The sequence below is a fragment of the Eptesicus fuscus genome, chromosome 22, assembly GCF_027574615.1.
Source record: "Eptesicus fuscus isolate TK198812 chromosome 22, DD_ASM_mEF_20220401, whole genome shotgun sequence".
NCBI classification, from domain to species: domain Eukaryota; kingdom Metazoa; phylum Chordata; class Mammalia; order Chiroptera; family Vespertilionidae; genus Eptesicus; species Eptesicus fuscus.
Genome location: NC_072494.1, coordinates 27,801,436 through 27,818,219, shown reverse-complemented (window position 1 = coordinate 27,818,219; position 16,784 = coordinate 27,801,436). Strand labels below are relative to the sequence as shown.

At 38.3% G+C, this 16,784-nt stretch overlaps 1 protein-coding gene across 1 annotated transcript in view; it reads right to left on the bottom strand.

Moving 5' to 3' along the window:
- The window catches only part of PLA2G4A (phospholipase A2 group IVA), a 140,551-nt gene that overhangs the window by 56,342 nt on the left and 67,425 nt on the right, over positions 1-16,784 (bottom strand). The window contains exons 6-7 of the mRNA XM_028152192.2: positions 8,366-8,403; positions 4,939-5,080 (exon numbers count right to left, since the gene is read on the bottom strand). Coding sequence (XP_028007993.1) covers positions 4,939-5,080; positions 8,366-8,403 — 180 coding nt within the window. The remainder of the gene's footprint in view (positions 1-4,938; positions 5,081-8,365; positions 8,404-16,784) is intronic.

Sequence of the window (16,784 nt, the reverse complement as noted above, 5' to 3'; positions counted from 1 at the left end):
TCTTTTCACCCAAACCTTCTCCTCCACCTGTATCTCCTCCTAAATCCTGATTCTAGCGTTCCTCAATTTTGAGCCCCTGATATCTGTCTTTCTAACTAATTCATCCCATGCATGCAATGTCGAGCCACTGCCTAAATCTGTACCCTGATAGGTGCTGGGAATATAAAGGCAAATAACAGACCCTGTCCTGGTCCTCATGCGATTTACATTCTAATGGAGAGAACAATCAGGAAATGAATAATTTGTACAAGTGATTTTTAAGTACTATTGTGGTGAATGCTAGAAAGATAATGTACATATTTGTGCCATAAGAGAATATAACTGAGAGAACTAACTGGCACTTGGGAGGAGGGAGGGAAGAGCTGAGGAGGGAGAGAGAAAGTCTCAGAAGTGACATATGCACTGATTAAAGACTGGGAGGGTGTTAGTTATCAGAAAAGCAGGTGGGGAGGAGAGGGATGGGGAAGCGCACTGCAGTAAGAAGAAATGTCTGCAGGAGTAATACTTGGGCAAGGGTTCTGTGGAGACATGGACCTTAGAGGCACCTAGTGGGGAGGGGCAATGAATTTGGGATAAATTGGCAAAAAATGAACCTGGAAAGATTCTGTGAGGCCAATTCCTAGAACAAGGGTGGGGAACGTTTGGCCCTGGGGCCACATTAGGCCTGAGAAATCATTTGGTCTGGCCCTGCCAAGGCATTAGGGGTGAGTTAATTAAATGTTTGACCAAATATAACAGGCTAATTTTTAAGTTGATAATTTTGTTATGGCCCCAGAGTGATGTTATAATTATCCAAATGGCCCTTGGCAGAACAAATGGCCCTTCCCTGCCCTAGAGCAATGGAAAGATTTTAAACTTGGGTTTGATAGAATCAGATTTCTATTTTTAAAAGATCCCTCTGCATTCAGTGTGAACAGGAAGTGGGAGAGTGAAGACAGGCCTAGCAGAAGAGACAGGGTCTTACTTTCAGGGTTGGACATGCTGAGTTTGAGGGGTGAGAAACACTAGTGAAGAAGCCAAACAGGTGTGTAGACATTCAGGTTGAAGCTCAGAACAAAGGTTCTAAGTTGTTGATAAATATGGAAGAGTTCTTAGCACACAGGTGTTGGGTGATAACATGGAACAGAGAGAGAATTCCTAAGGAGAAAGATGGCCCAGGACTGAGTCTTGAAGAACTCCTCTGTTTAAATAACAGGCAGAGGAAGATGCTCTGGCAAAGGGAACCAAAGAGGCCCAATGAAAACCAGAAGAAGGCAGTGAGAGAAGGGTAGAGAATGTTCCGAAAAGAAGGGAGACATTTGTCATTTGCAACTGCAGGTTAGGTAGGATAGGTCCGGAGGAAGACCCTTTGCATTTATTAGTTAGTACCGGTGACCAGCTGCGCAGCTGCAGCTGGAATAGTGAGGGCAGAAACCTGGGGAGAGTGAGGAAGTAGAGTGAGGTTGTGTAGGAAACTTTGGAGAAGTCTGTGTGTGAAGATGAGAGAAGCAGAGCAGAAAGTTCCTTTTTTCTCTTTATATCAGAGTTTAGAATATATTTATATTTTTATAGGAAAAATTCATACAGAGGTATAGAGGCAGACAATATAGGTGGGGAGTGGCCCTGGGGGGACTAAACAATTGACATATGGAGTTCCTAACTGGGGTTTGCAATCCATATCAGATGTCGACCTGCATTTGAAAGAAAAGGGTGATTTCTTCCACAGAACTCAGAGGGAAGAGCCAAAGGATATGCATAGGGTATCAGGTATGTCAATCCTACTGATATAGGGGATGTGGTGGAACAGTAGCAGTCAGTAAGAACTACAGAAACAAGCCCCAGCCGGTTTGGTTCAGTAGATAGAGTGTTGGCCTGCAGACTTAAGGGTCCCAGATTCAATTCTGGTCAGGACACATGCCTGGGTGTTGCAGGCTCGATCCCCAGTAGTGGTCGTGCAGGAGGCAGCCGAGCAATGATTCTCTCATCATTGATGTTCCTCTCCCTCTCTCTCCCCTCCTCTCTGAAGTCAATAAAAATATATTTTTTTAAAAAGCTACAGGAACTGTTGAGAAGATAAGACCATAGGCCATTGTATTAGACCAGATGCTTAAAACGGGCAGAGACCAGCTCTATCCAACAAGGTAACTAATTTCAGCTAACAGTAACTCTGGCCTCATTATACACTCATTGTAATATATTAGCATGCTAAAGGACACACTCCACACTGGCATGATTGGAAAATATCAGGACACAAAATGGTCTATGGAGCTCCTCTGAGAAATCACCCCTTCCTCAGTAAGAACCTGAATATTCCTTCCCTCACTGAATACCCTACACCCCCCTCCCAATAAACAACCTCAGTAAAGGAAGCAAATTCCACTAAAGCGGCTGCTCTGACTGGGGAGGAGCCGCTCTCGGTCTCACTGCTTCACTAATAAACTCTCTCTCACTTTAAGGGACCCCAAAAGGTAGAATTGCTGCCGAAAGGTTTACTATAGGAAAAAAATGTTGCCCAGAAAGCCAGAAACTTCTGAGTAGTATGCAGAGAAGGAAGTGTTCTCAAGGACTAATTAACCTGAGACCATAATCAACCACAAGTGCCACCAGGGATCTGTATGGTGACAGCAAGACTGGATGGAAGAGAAGTCAGTCCTTTTTTTAAAAAAATAGAAACTTCAATGGAGGTTTCGCTTCTCCTCCCAGCTTCCTTTTAGCAAAAATTCTCCATGAACAACATTTTATCTCTGAGTCTGCTCCCATCACAGCCATTCCAGCCCCAGCAGATTTGCTTCCCACCCCACCCCCATGCTCACCTGCAAACACATTCCGAGACCAGATGTGGGACCCGGTGCCCATCTGGCTCCCTTACTCAGAATCCATGTCTCATTTCCAATGGTATTCACAAGACAATTTACAATTTAATTTACAATAATCTTAAATCCATCTGTGTGCGCATATATGGGAACATCTGTATATATATTTACTTATGATTTTTATACAAATATTATCTTTCTAAAAATCTATCTATATAAAAAGCCAGCGACCAAAACGCTATAATGACCAAAATGACTGGTCACTATCATGCCCACTGCGGCCAGTGAACTGGCCTGATCAGGGGGTGGGGCCAGCCGGCCAACCTCCTGCGACCCCTCCCCCCAGCCGGCCCCACCCCATGGGTCTCCACCACCCCAATTGGCCTGCAGCCCCACCCCCTGGCCAGCCCTGTCCCTGATTGCCCCCGCTACACCAATGGGGGGCGGGGCCGGCCCACCAACCTCCTGCAGCCCCTCCCCTCACCCAGCCCCACACCAGGGGCTGTGGGTGGTGGGCCGGCCAGCCCTATCCCCAAATGGTGTGGGGGGCTGATCAGGGGCAGGTTTGGCCAGCCAACTGCCCGTGGCCCCTCTCCCCAGCCAGCTCTACCCCTGATCAGCCCCCCACACCATTTGGTGATGGGGCTGGCCGGCCCACCATCCATAGCCCCTCTCCACGGCCGGCCCTGCCTGCAATCAGCACCCTCAACCCCAATCAGAGGCAGGGCCCACTGGCCAATCGCCCATGGCCCCTCCCCACAGCTGGCCCAGCCCTGATCGGGTCCCAACTGGGGCAGGCCTGCGGCCAACCTCCTGCCATCTCCTCCCCCTGACAGGCCCGGCCCCAATCCACCCCGATTGGGGCAGGGCCGGCTGGACTCCACCTGTGCACGAATTCGTGCACTGAACCTCTAGTAAATTAATAATCTTGAATCCCAGTCTGTGTGTACATGTATGGGAATATATGTATATATATTTATATGTATATATGTATATATATTTACTTATGCTTTTTATACAAATATTATCTTTCTAAAAATAAATTATATTCATTTAAAATATTCAATTAACAGAAAGTTCAAAGAAATAAATAAAAAATTAGCTGATATACCACTAAGAAGGAATTTCATCATACCATTTGATGAAATTACAGGAATTTGTTTTTTCATTTTTTATGGAAGTATAATTAATATATAACATTAGATTAGTTTCAGTTGTACAATATGATTCACTATTTGTATATATTGTAAACTGATCACCACAGTAAGTTTAGTTAATATCCATCTCAAGGTAGTTAAAATTTTTTTTCTTGTGATAAGGATTTTTAAGATCTACTCTCTGAGCAACTTTCAAATATGCAACAGAATACTATTAAATATAGTAGCATTTTTTGGTAGATTTCAGATAGAAAGATAAAACAATAAATGAATGGTTGAATGGATGTTTGGATAAATGAATGAATGATGGATGGATGGATAGATAGATGAAGGGATAGTAAATGAATAAACAGCCAAAAACTGGATTATTATTTTACTGGAATTTAAGGAAAGAAAAAGAAGATAAAGTACAATTAAAGGATTGTATTTTCAATATTTGTTCACAAAATATTGTAATTTTAAGATCTCTATAATTAGTATTATGAAAAACATTAAAAGATAGAAATAATTATTTTGGATGTTATCTTTTAACTTCCTGCTATGAAACACTAAGAATTTAGAACATTCCCTTTCATGTTCCCTGTTCACATCTATTTTTTAAATTGTGTTATCCTTAATAAGATTTGTAACATCTTCTTGTTCAGTAATAATAATTCCAGTTGTTTAATCTTAGTCTACATTAAAATTAATTCAATGATCTTTTTATACCTGACGCTAAACTTTCCCTACTAATGAAATGATCATCTTGTTTGTGCATAAGTATGCGTATGCCTCTTTTAATAGCAATATCTGATAAATATTTCCAAATGTGGGCAGCATTTGTGATGACCTTCCTCAAAGAGTTTCCATTTATGAAATGCTTACCTTACCTTATCTCAAAAAGCTGCACACATTTTCCCAAATGTTTTCATATTTGGGAAAAATTGGGGGGAAAGTACAAACAAAATTACTATTAAATTGCAATAACATTTGAAAAATTTACAACTCACATCACGTGTAGAACATAAGCTTTCACTATTCTCCAGACCCAGGAGTTTCTTCATGTTTTCCTTTACGTTTTCTTTTCTCTGGTATCTGAAAGCTTTCTCCTGATCACACAAAGCCATACTAAATCGGAGGTCCGGGGATGAACTGTATGTAAAACAGAGAGTCATGAGCGTAGGTCCCCAGCCTTCTTATACATCATCTGGCCCCCGAGAGGTTCCCAGTAGCTACACTGATATAGGCTCACTGCTTCCCTCAAGCCATTTTCTATGAGGGGACCTGAAGCAGAGTAAAAAAGGATGACTATCTCCAAGCGTGTTTCCAGGCAGGTTTTCAGAAAACAATAAGTGTAAGATGTTTTATGAAAAAATAAACAAGCAACCGAACAGCTCCTGACCAACTGCCTGTTATTGATAGTAATAGCACTTTAGGGAAGCACTTCAGCAAAGAAACCTGGTTAAGTAATGCTGCTATGAACATAGGCGTGGGTATATTCAATAATAAAAAAGAACCTGTCTAGATCAATTTGCCACAGTAAGAAACCTTAAATTAAATTATACACCTTTCTAAAAAAATATTGTGTCTTTACCATTTATAAAGGTAAGCTCTTCCCTTAAGAGAGTTAAATTTAAGGCTCATTTCTGTTGATTCAGTATATTTCTTCCTTGTAAACAGAGAATGAGAGAAAAAATTATAAGGCCTCTGGGCTACGTATTCTATAGTGATATTTGATCATTGCAAATATTTTAACTACAACTTCCCACAGAACAAATATACGTAACTCATAAAAGAGTAAGTATGAGTAGTAATGATGAATAGAAGGATAAATATTCAATTTCATTAGCAAAATTATAAAGTAGTTATTATTAAATTAATAATTCAAAAATACTTAAAATATCTACTATTGGAAAAGGTAAAGTAACACTGTTATTTTCATGCATACATTTTGAAAATATAAATTTGCAAAAACACTTTTGAAAAGCAATGAGGCAATGAGCACCAAAAATAATTAAAATGTGTATTTCCTTTGACCTAGTAATTCTATTTCTGGATATCTACCTTAAGGGAAGAAACTGAAAAGATCATTTAACTGTATTATCATTATGTTATTAAATTGTATTATATCAAAACATTGAACTACACAGTCATTAAATTTTATTATTATGAAGATTATATAACAAGGTGGGGAAAATAAGAGTAAATTCGCATTTTAAAAGTCAAGTCTTGGGGTAAACTCTTTTCTATTATAATTATTTATTATAATATGTTAAGTTGGGTATATTTTAATCACTTAAAGAAATAAAAATCTTACCTGCACAGTTGTCTCTGAATCCTCCTCAATTTTTTTCCCTTTTCACTCCTCAGAAGTAACTACTATTTTAAATTTGCTCTTTATTTCAATAAATTTCTTTATATTTTTACAATATATTTTATGTCCCTAAGAGTCATTTTTCAGGTTTAATTTTTTTATATAAATGCTGCCAACTGTATGTATACTGCAAATTATTTTTTTCATTGAACATTTTGTTTTTGAGATTCATCTCGGTTTATGTAGCTAGAACTAATTAAAATATTTTTACTATTGTGGAATATTTTCAATATATGAATATAGCATGATTTGCTTATCCATGAACATTGAAGTTGCTTCCAATTTATTTTTAGCTATTACAAACAGTACCACTGTGAACATGTAGTGTATATGTGGAAAAGTTTCCTATAATATATGATCTTTAGAAAAAAAACACACCATCTTATTAAACCATAATAGATATAAAGTACTCTTTTCTTATTTTGCAAATGAGTAAAAAAAGTGATTAGAAATTTTTCAACCATTAACATAATTAGCAGGGAATAGATTTAAACCTAGGACTTCTCATTCTGGGACTCATGCTTTTTGTAATATACAATGATAATCATTATCTTACACTAACAACAAGAAGCATGATTTTTTTTTAAAAAATCTATGAACAGAGCAATGAACATAGATGTTTAGAAGGTATTAGAATGAAATATCGGGAAGAAAAAATTTTATGCTGAATAATTTTATAAATATGTTATTTTAGTTACTTTATTTCTCTTATACAAGGTATTATCTTTAATTTGTTTTCTTTTAAAATTTTATTTTATATTTAATGGAAGATATCCTATGGGAAATTGAATTTTTCTTTAAAGAAAACATTTCCATTTAAAATCAAGATATAAGTTAACATATAAAAATAGGGCTTGATTAAAGTTCATTATAAATATATAATAAATTGCTTCTGGACACAAATGTACATTACTTGTGATTTTTTTCTGCATCTTTTATAACTGGGTTTTATAATGGTCCTAAATAAAACAGTAAGGACCATTTCCCAGGAAAAGTAATAGCATTACTTGCATAGTCAAATAAAAATATTTCTAATCTCACGCCAAAATAAATCACTTTTAAGCAAGAGTTAATGTAATGCAAAATGATGCAACACAGTAACTTGAAATGTCCTTTGATACTTCCTCGCATAAACTGAGGGACTGTGGTAATTTATGCCAATAATTTACAAAGTCAACTTGTTCCAGAGATCAAAATAAGAGAAAAAAATGTCTAAACTGAATGCCAGGGCATCATTATCATACATTTGGCAAATCACTCATGTATGTGATGTTTGTATAAATAAAATTTGTACTAGTAACTTTGGTAAAACCCACTTCAACAGGAAAGTACAAAGAGGGGTTGAGGGAGGTGAGGTCTGAATCCTGCATTGGATCAGAAATCAGCTCATTCCCAAGACAGGCCTGACTCCCCTAAGAGTCACCCTTTGAAAATAAATAAATGACTTTCCAACTTTCATTTTTTAGAACCCACTTTGAAAGAGCAACATCCTTTCATGGAACTTGACCATTTTTAGTCCTGCTGATTACTATGACAAATTGGTCTCAATTTTCAGTTTTTCCTCTTTCTAGTTTTCCTGTTCACTTTTGTGTTTTTGAATTTCTATCTAAATCAACAATAGAAAACAGTAACTATATTCACTTAAGTAACTGTATTCACTTCTATTGGAATAGAAAAATAACTTAAGGGAGAGCCCTTTCTAAAAAGCCTTCATTTTTGACATCTATTATTTAACCAGCAAATGATGGGAAAATTAATCAAAGAATATTGGATTTATTTTTTAATGTTGTAACTATTAAAAAGAAGCTAAAGAAAAGCAAAGTACATTTAATGCATCTTGATAGTCAAAAAGCTGTGATAATGAATTCATATATTAAAAGTATATTTTTATTATGTTTTTAATCATTATTATTGAAAGTATTACATATGTCCTCCTTTTTCCCCAATGGCCCCTTCTAGCTCATCCCTACCTCCAGCCCCAGGCCTAAAAAGTATACTTTTTAACAAAATAAATCAATGGAGCTCTCACAATATCTTCCACTCAACAAAATTAATGTGCTTACCAAACTTCAAGGGACATTTCCAGAATCATTTCAGTGACCTGTAAGAGATTTATTAGGTTAGGTCATAAATAGATGTGTGTAACATACAATGCAAACAAAGTCAAAATAATTGTTCAGTGGCAGATTATTTTTAACCTAAACAAAAACCCTAAGAATAAAAGTGGCATAGCTCCATGAAGACCTTAAATTATAGGTGTATTTAAATATTTTTTTTGCTATTTTTTACAGTACAAATCTACTTAAAGTCATTTTAGCAAACATAAGAATTGCCTTTGTATGGCCTTTTTCTTCACTCACTAAAATGAAGTAGTTCAGTTCTAAAATCATTATTTCACAGAACATAAAACTTGTCTGAGCTCTAAAACATATAAAGATGTTCTATCTGTTATTCAGGAGCTGTGCCCGGGCCCCAAAACCAGAGGCTGAAATGGCTGGACGGTGAAAGAAAGCCTGGGTGTGCATTTGCAACATGTGCGGGCTGTAGTAAACCAGACAGAACACCTGTTCAGGGACCTAGGGACCAACCAACTGTGGTCAGGTCAAGAAACTTCTCCAAATGCAATGTGGGGCTCAGGTTTTTATTTTGTCAACACTGTGTAAGCCAGCCAAACGTATGGGAGAACCCCATCCTGCCAATGGGAAAGAGAGTGCCTACTATCCACAAAGCAGAAGGGTTATTAAAAGATGTCTTTCCAAGACTATGAACCTATTGTATAGAAAGATCTTATCAACACTCTCCTTGCCATTAGTTATGAATAATGTAACCGTAAGAACCAAATAAGAATGTATTTGAAAGGTTGTTACACAATTGTGAGATGGTGCTATTATTTTTTTTTATATCAGTTACTATAAGAATACAGTTAGACAACCGAAGGACTTGTGTGCAAGCATATGCGCCTAACCAGCGGTTGGGGACAACAGGGGGGTGGGGGCATGTGTGGGGAGAGGTGTTGGATGGGAATGGGGGCATGAGGACAAATATGTGATACCTTAATCAATAAAGAAATTTTAAAAAAAGTAAAAAAAAAAAAGAATACAGTTAGAGTTAACCTATTCAATACCTTCAATAGAACAGAACTAAAATATGCCTCTTCAAACATGAAGGAGATATTTTTAGAACATAAAATGCTATAGATATTTGGTTTTGTTTTCTTTGTGGTGGTTTCAGGGGATGGAAAAAAACAAACCAGAAGGAGCCTCTCAAAAGGTTATAACAAGTTCATGCATAATTCTCAGTACTGAATTTTATGAGTACGAAAAAGGTATTGAAATCATCTGTACAAAAATTTGCCTCTCCCACTAAACTGTAAGTTCTGCCTTATATAGTTCTCTATTTCTAGTTCATTGCACGGTATTTGGCATATAACACATAATCAATAAATATTTGTTGAATTACTGTGCATGTGTATGTGAGAGGAAGAACGCCAGGCAACCTTTTCTTACCAAGAACATCTCATTATTTCTCGAGATAAAATCACGGACTGGCCCAACCCAGATAGTTTTTGTTATGTATGGAACGCTGTGAGCCTTCATTCATCAAAGCAGCATTTAAATATTACTTTGAAGTTAATAAATCATCAAGAATCCCAATAAAATGGTTTTTATTTTTTAACATACTCGGATGAATCATAGTTAAGTTGTAAATAAAAAATGTGAATGACTTCTAAACAATTAATGTAACCGCTATCTGTTCTACTAATGAAAGCACTGCTTAGATCACATACCAACACATTATGTCTATTCCCCATTTCAAAATTTCAAATGGAGTCTTTGCCAAAGAGGGATTAAAAAAAAAAAAAATTACAGCCCTAGCCGGTTTGGCTCAGTGGATAGAGCATCAGCCTGTGGACTGAAGGGTTCCAGGTTCAATTCAGGTCAAGGGCACATGCCTGGGTTGCGAGCTCAATCCCCAGTGGGGAGTGTGCAGGAGGTAGCCAATCAATGATTCTCTCTCATCACTGATGTTTCTATCTCTCTCTCCCTCTCCCTTCCTCTCTGAAATCAATAAAAATATTTTAAAAAGAAAAAGAAAAAGAATTACAAAGAATGAGATTACTTTAGATGTTTAGTAAGACAAACAAGACATGGGTAAAAGTATAGTCTGTTGCAATAAATAAATAGGTAAATAAATAAATAGATAAGTAAATAAATACAGGAAAGCTGCCATTAAAATGATACTAGATTTACTGTTTTTATCTTGAGAGGTCAAAAGCACCATGGGAGAATAGAAATTTTTAAAAACCCCACAATATCACAACTCAATATGGAGTTTTCTAATAAATGGGAAGATCCAATGCTGGAATAGGCTTCCTATTCTAAGATGTTACCTCCTAACAGAAAGTGTTCAGAGAAAAGCTGGCTCCCCAACTGGCAAGCCCCATGCAGTTTATTTATTCAAGTATTCAATACCTGAATATATCTAATGCCTATTTGTTCTCACAACTTAATAAGTAAAAAGAAAAATCAACTGTGCTCTGTTTCTGATCTTCTCCATAAGAATGTCCCTTCCACGTCCATCCACAACGTTTCTTGGCTAAGACGTTCACGGTCTTACACAGACTGATAAGACTCTTTAAATGAAGGCAGGAGGAGAGAAGAGAAGGCACAGTATTTTCCTGCCATTTGGAGGCGAACAGGATGTGTTGCCGTGGTTCTGGTCCTTACTTCCGCCCGCTGTCCAAGTGGATCACCCACAATCAGGAGGAAACGGTAAACTCTCCCACTTGGTGCACTATGTTCAGACATGCTGGGAGGCTGACATTCACCATCTCTCCACACCTTTTACTTGCCACATGTGATTCAGATAAAATAGCCACAAAAATATGCACTTCCTGCGGCATTACACAATTATTGTAAACTTCCCACACACTGCATGAAGCATCTCTCCATGCCAGTCAACCAGGTTGCTCATCTTAATCAAGGCACTTAGAAGGAAAGGTGACCAAATTTCCCCATCATAGTCAGTTAAGAACGAATGAGAAGAATCCCACCTCTTCTAGGAACTATAAATGCAAGAGCAGGCTGTACGCATTGTACATTCTTGTGAGGAAACAACATTCTCTTTGAATTCCACCATGAAAACAACTGTAGATGCTTGCAATGGGAGGTGTTCCATTGTGAGGGTGGGGAACGAGAGCAGAAAAACTACTAAAAAAATAAAAATAAAAAAGCCATTTCAGACTTAATTAATTTTGAATCTATATAACCCACCAATTCTTTTTGCAAATTTTTCCAGGATCATTTTGAAACAATAAAAGCTAAGGTATCAAGCATAAAGCCTGGCATTAAGGAGGTCCTTTAAAATTATTATTACAAAAAGATGCAAACGGTCAAATAATTTTAAACCAGATGTGGCTCTAACAAGGAGGTGCACACAGTAATTACAGCCCTGCCAATACCAGCTAGGTCACAGCTAAATAAATTTTACATGCTTAAAATTGAGTAAGATACTTCTAAAATCATTTTTAAGTACATATGATTTTCTATATCACTAACATTTGTTCTTTTATTGAGATATAACTGACATATAATATTATATTAGGTTCAGCCGTATAACATAATGATTCGATATTTGTATATATTGCAAAATGATTACCATAGTAAGCCCAGTTAACATGTGACTTCCTCATAAAATAAAATGAGTATTTACTACCAGGAATCATCTAACCTATCACCCAGGAATTCAGGATAATTGTGCCTCCCTCACCCCCCAAATATCCCAGATGGTTTTCAAAGACTTAAAAGATTAAAAATACACTCTTCCTTTCTAGCCACGATCCACTCTGTCACACTGAGTTTTCCTCCTTACATTGAGTGATAGCTTTCTTTCCTTAATTTAAGGTCCTTTTTCCTTCCCAGTGGACACTGGAGATTCTGAAAGAGCCTGTTATCATTAGCTCCCATATAAAATAACAATTTCCTAAAGCACTAGTATGTAACCAAAATACTCTTTCTTCAAATGGGAATCTCTCAGATGCTCTAGTTTTTTTCTTTTAAACTTCATTCACTTTCGTTACAACTGTCTGAGCACTTCCCAGGTTTTCTGTATTTCCCGTAAGTGTAATCATTTATCCATTCATCCAAAAATGATTCAAGTGACTGATGTGGGTCAGGCTGGGTATGCAATGTTGTTCTACTCCCTGAAGGAATTTAGGAACAGCCATGGACCCCAAGGGCACAAGTGTCAAAATTCTAAAATGCCCTAAAACTTAAAACTTATAAATTGCACAAGTGTCAAAAAAAGACTCACTTAAGCTCCTATTGCTAGTATGCCAAAATAAAAATGTATTCTCTCTTAAAGCCAGGAATTATTGGACCCACATTTGAACTTTGCTCTGTATCAATCTGATGGCATCACATCTTAGCCAAAGATTTCCCAAATTCCTCACAAAATGATAACGTTCTCCTGTTTTCCCTTCAAGCTCTGCTTTGTCTCATTCTCTCAGGTGACTTGTAGTCTTTGTCTTCACACATCAATACATAGTTTTTCAATACAATCATCCTGATTCTATCTTTATATTCTAAACTCACCATCAAAACTACCATTTTTTAAAGCTTTGCCACTATCTCTTCTATAGAACTATATTGTTCATTTTCAAGTTGCAATCATTAGTAAGTAATGATAATAATAAAAAAAATCAACCAAAATCCTATATAATAAAAGCCTAATATGCCAGTTGTTCCCTTGAGTGGTCGTTGGACCGGGAGTTTGACCGCTCGCTATGGCATACGTTGACCACCAAGGGGTGGCAGTGGAGGTGCTGCTGACCTGATGGGCCCTGAGGAGAGCGGGACGGGACCATGGCAGGATGGTGGAGCAGGTAAGCGGGTGGTTCCAGGTCAAGGTGGGTGTGAGCGGGGGCCCAATTGCCCTGCTGATCACCCCACAGACAGCAACTAGTGGTGGCAGTGGGGGGTGGGGCTACCACCCGGCTCCCAGGCACAGAGGGAGTTGGGCAGGGGGCCCAGCTCCAATTGATCATCCCACAGACAGGATGGTGGAGCAGGTGAGGGGGCGGCACCAGGCCAAGGCGGGGTGCCAGGCAGGGCTGTGGGGCTGCAAGGCTGGGGGCCTGAGCTGGGGCCCGATCTCCACAGGCCACCCTGAGGGACCCCACCCATCATGAATTCGTGCACTGGGCCTCTAGCTACATATAATAGAAACCATGAGATATGACCATTTTTAAATAATAACACTAACTTCTCAATAAAGATGGCAAATTGAAACGCCATATAATGTAAATTTAGAGGCTACATTCTTCAAAGTATTGGCCAAAACAAACTGATTTTTCATCGAGAGAAGGAAGGAGTGTAATTTTTCTCTGTCTTCCAAAAGTGTCCGTGCATTAACTCACTTAACCATGACAATCCTCAAGAGATGGGCACAATCTATATATGTAACCCTGTTTTACAGATGAGGATGCATAGGAAAAACAAACTTGCCCAACATCACACAGTAAAGAAGTAGCAGAATCATGATTCCAACCCGGGCATGGCTGTCTGATGCTGAACCTGGGGTCGAAGACAGTGGGTCCCACCAGTGTCTCTCAAAGGACAACTCTGATGTTTGTTCTTCAGTCCTATGACTCCAACAAACACAACCTCGCCCAGATTTTATACATGCTAGCTGGAAAACAAACCCTGTGGATCTAGCCCTAAATTTGGTTTTCTCCTAAAAAAAAAAAAAAAAAAAATCTAAAGTTGAGGTGAGTGATAAGTCATAGTCTCAGGAAGAGCTGGACCCTTTGCAAGTTCCTGCTTCCCAATGTCAGCTGACCCTCTCTGCCACTAAGCAATCCTTCCATTCAGCGCTCAGCGACACATGAAAGCTGTAATAAGCTACACTTATTTTCCTCAAGTCACCCTGTACTCCTCAGACTCACCACTTTCCTCAGAAGGCTACTAACGCTGCATCAACTTTTCGTTTTCGGTACGAAACGTTCTCTGTATCGTTTTACCTGCTAACTTTTTGCTTACTAACACTTCTGAGGAAGAAGCCAAATCCTGTTTGCCCTAAATTCCCCATTACCTGTCAAAAAACTTCCATGACTCATTGCTGTCAGTAAGATAACATCCAAATTCCAACAGCTTGAATTTGAGCTCTGCGATCATCTGATCCCCAACGTACCTGTTCTCCCTTCATGTCTGAATGCTCTCACGTCTAGACACTGTTTCCCGAACACGCCTGTCCTGTCTGGCCCCATGGCTATGAGCAAAGGCTGAGGCTGCTCTCTCCACTGGAATGGCCTTCCAGCCCTATCGTGGTCCAACCGCATCCTTCTTTTAAGGACAAGGTTAAGCCATGGATGCCCACTATAACCCACAATTGTCCGCTACATCCCCGTCCTCCTTCGCCTCTGTCCTCATCACTTTTCATTCTCCCTGTGACCTTTATGTTCCAGCCATACTCTTGCCCTTGCTGATCCTTAACATGCGGGGCAAACTTCTCCTTCAGGACCTTTCTGCACTCAGATATCATCAGAGATGCTTTTCTTAGCCACAGTTTTTAAACTTAATTTGCTACCCCCTTCACTATATATATGCTCTCCTCTCCTCCTTCCCGGTTTATTTTGCACTTATTATCACTATCTAACACGAGTATATTTTACTTATCTTGCTTCTTGTTGATCTTACTAAGTAACGTCAGTTCCAGGAGGGTGGGAATTCTTGTTTGTTTGTTTTTTCATAGCTGAATAGGAAGTGCCTACAGACTGTCGGCCACTCAGTAGGTGCTCAATAGTTGTTTGTGAAATTAATGAATAATTCCATCTTATAACTCTTTTTGTACAGATCTTCAGCACTATTTACTTGGCACTTGAAAATTTAATATGCAAATACTACACTCTAGTAAATATGCTGAAGTTTTTAGGGATGAAGTATATTATCTGCAGCTTGTTTTTAAACACATCAGAAAAGTAAGATGGTTTGACTGATGGATAGATGGAGATATATGTGGCAAGGCAAATACAGTACAATGTATATTGTAGAGTAAGGGCAGCAATTATAAGGGTTTTCAGTTTACAAATCTTTCAACTTTTTATATGCTCAAAAACTTGAATAATAAAATTTGGGGAAAATACAATATTTTTGAAAGGCCTGCCCTGACAATATAAACTCTACTAGTACTTGCCCACCAACTGTTCTCTAAAACCTCCCTCTATTTTGTTTTCTTCATAGTATTTAGCCTGGCTGATGCTGTGTTGATTGTCTCTTTGCTTTTTTTGCTCATTTGCCTTCCCCATGAATGCAAGCTCCCTGGGAACCAGGACATCATCTATCATGTCCCCTGCTGCTTGCCCATCTCTTAGGAAATTGCCTGGAAAATAACACATGTTTAATAATAACTGACAAGTAAGTAAATCAAAGAATGGATGCCTCATGATACTGTTTATTATATTATCAATTTACACATGAATGTCTACTTATTTCCAAACAGATTATTAGTTCCTTGAAAATAGAACTTTTTTTATAGTTTTCTTAATATTTAGCAAAGTTTTAGGTGCCCAATAAAAGCTTAAATTCTCATATTAAAAAATAATCCATTCACAGTTCACTAATTTGAAATTATATAATAAAGATTTTCATTATTGCATTATTTCTTTATCTGTAAAATGGGAGGAATCGAAGACTTTGGGATAAAATGTTCAAATAAAAAATAAAGTATTCTTTCTAGATCACAGAATTTTATAAATTAGAAAAGATCTTAGAAATAAATAAATGGATACCTATAGTTTAGAGCTGAAGAAAATCAGAATCAGCTAGAAAGAATGACAACTCAAACATCCTAGAGGGAGGTTCGTGACAAAGACAAAATGAGAGTCTGGGTGTCCAGGTTCCCGGTTTCGACTCTAAGGGGGCAGAGCGGGCCCTTGGGAGTCTAGCTTTCTCCACTTGAGGCTCCTATTTTTTTCTCCAGCTGGCTCCTGGCTGCAGAAATCACTCTATGTTGACTCAGTATTAACTTTTAGATGACAAAATTTTGAAGGAATTTTTGCTAATAATGTCTTGGCTCAAAGCATTTGTTCTCCCTTTGCCAAATCCAAGCGCTTTCCACTAGACCAGATTGCCATAACCAAGAATTGTTTTAAAATCTCTTCTCCCACACAGTTCTTCCACAGCCGCTCCTCTCTTACAGCCTCTAGGAACACTGTAGAAGGAAGACTGTCCTCTTCTGAAAGACAGGGATTCAGACACGAGGAGAGGCTGAACGGCTGGCAGAGGGCAGGACACATGATCTGGGGAAGGCCAAGGCTCTCCAACTGGCCATCAGGCATTTACCTTCCCTCCCCCGACCCACTACCATCACAGGTCCCCAGCTCAGGAACTGTCATCCAGATAAAACTGCAAAGGACTTTGGAGCACAGAGTAATAAAAAAAGTTAGCCAGCTGTTTTCTCAGGCACTCTAAGGAAAATAATTAC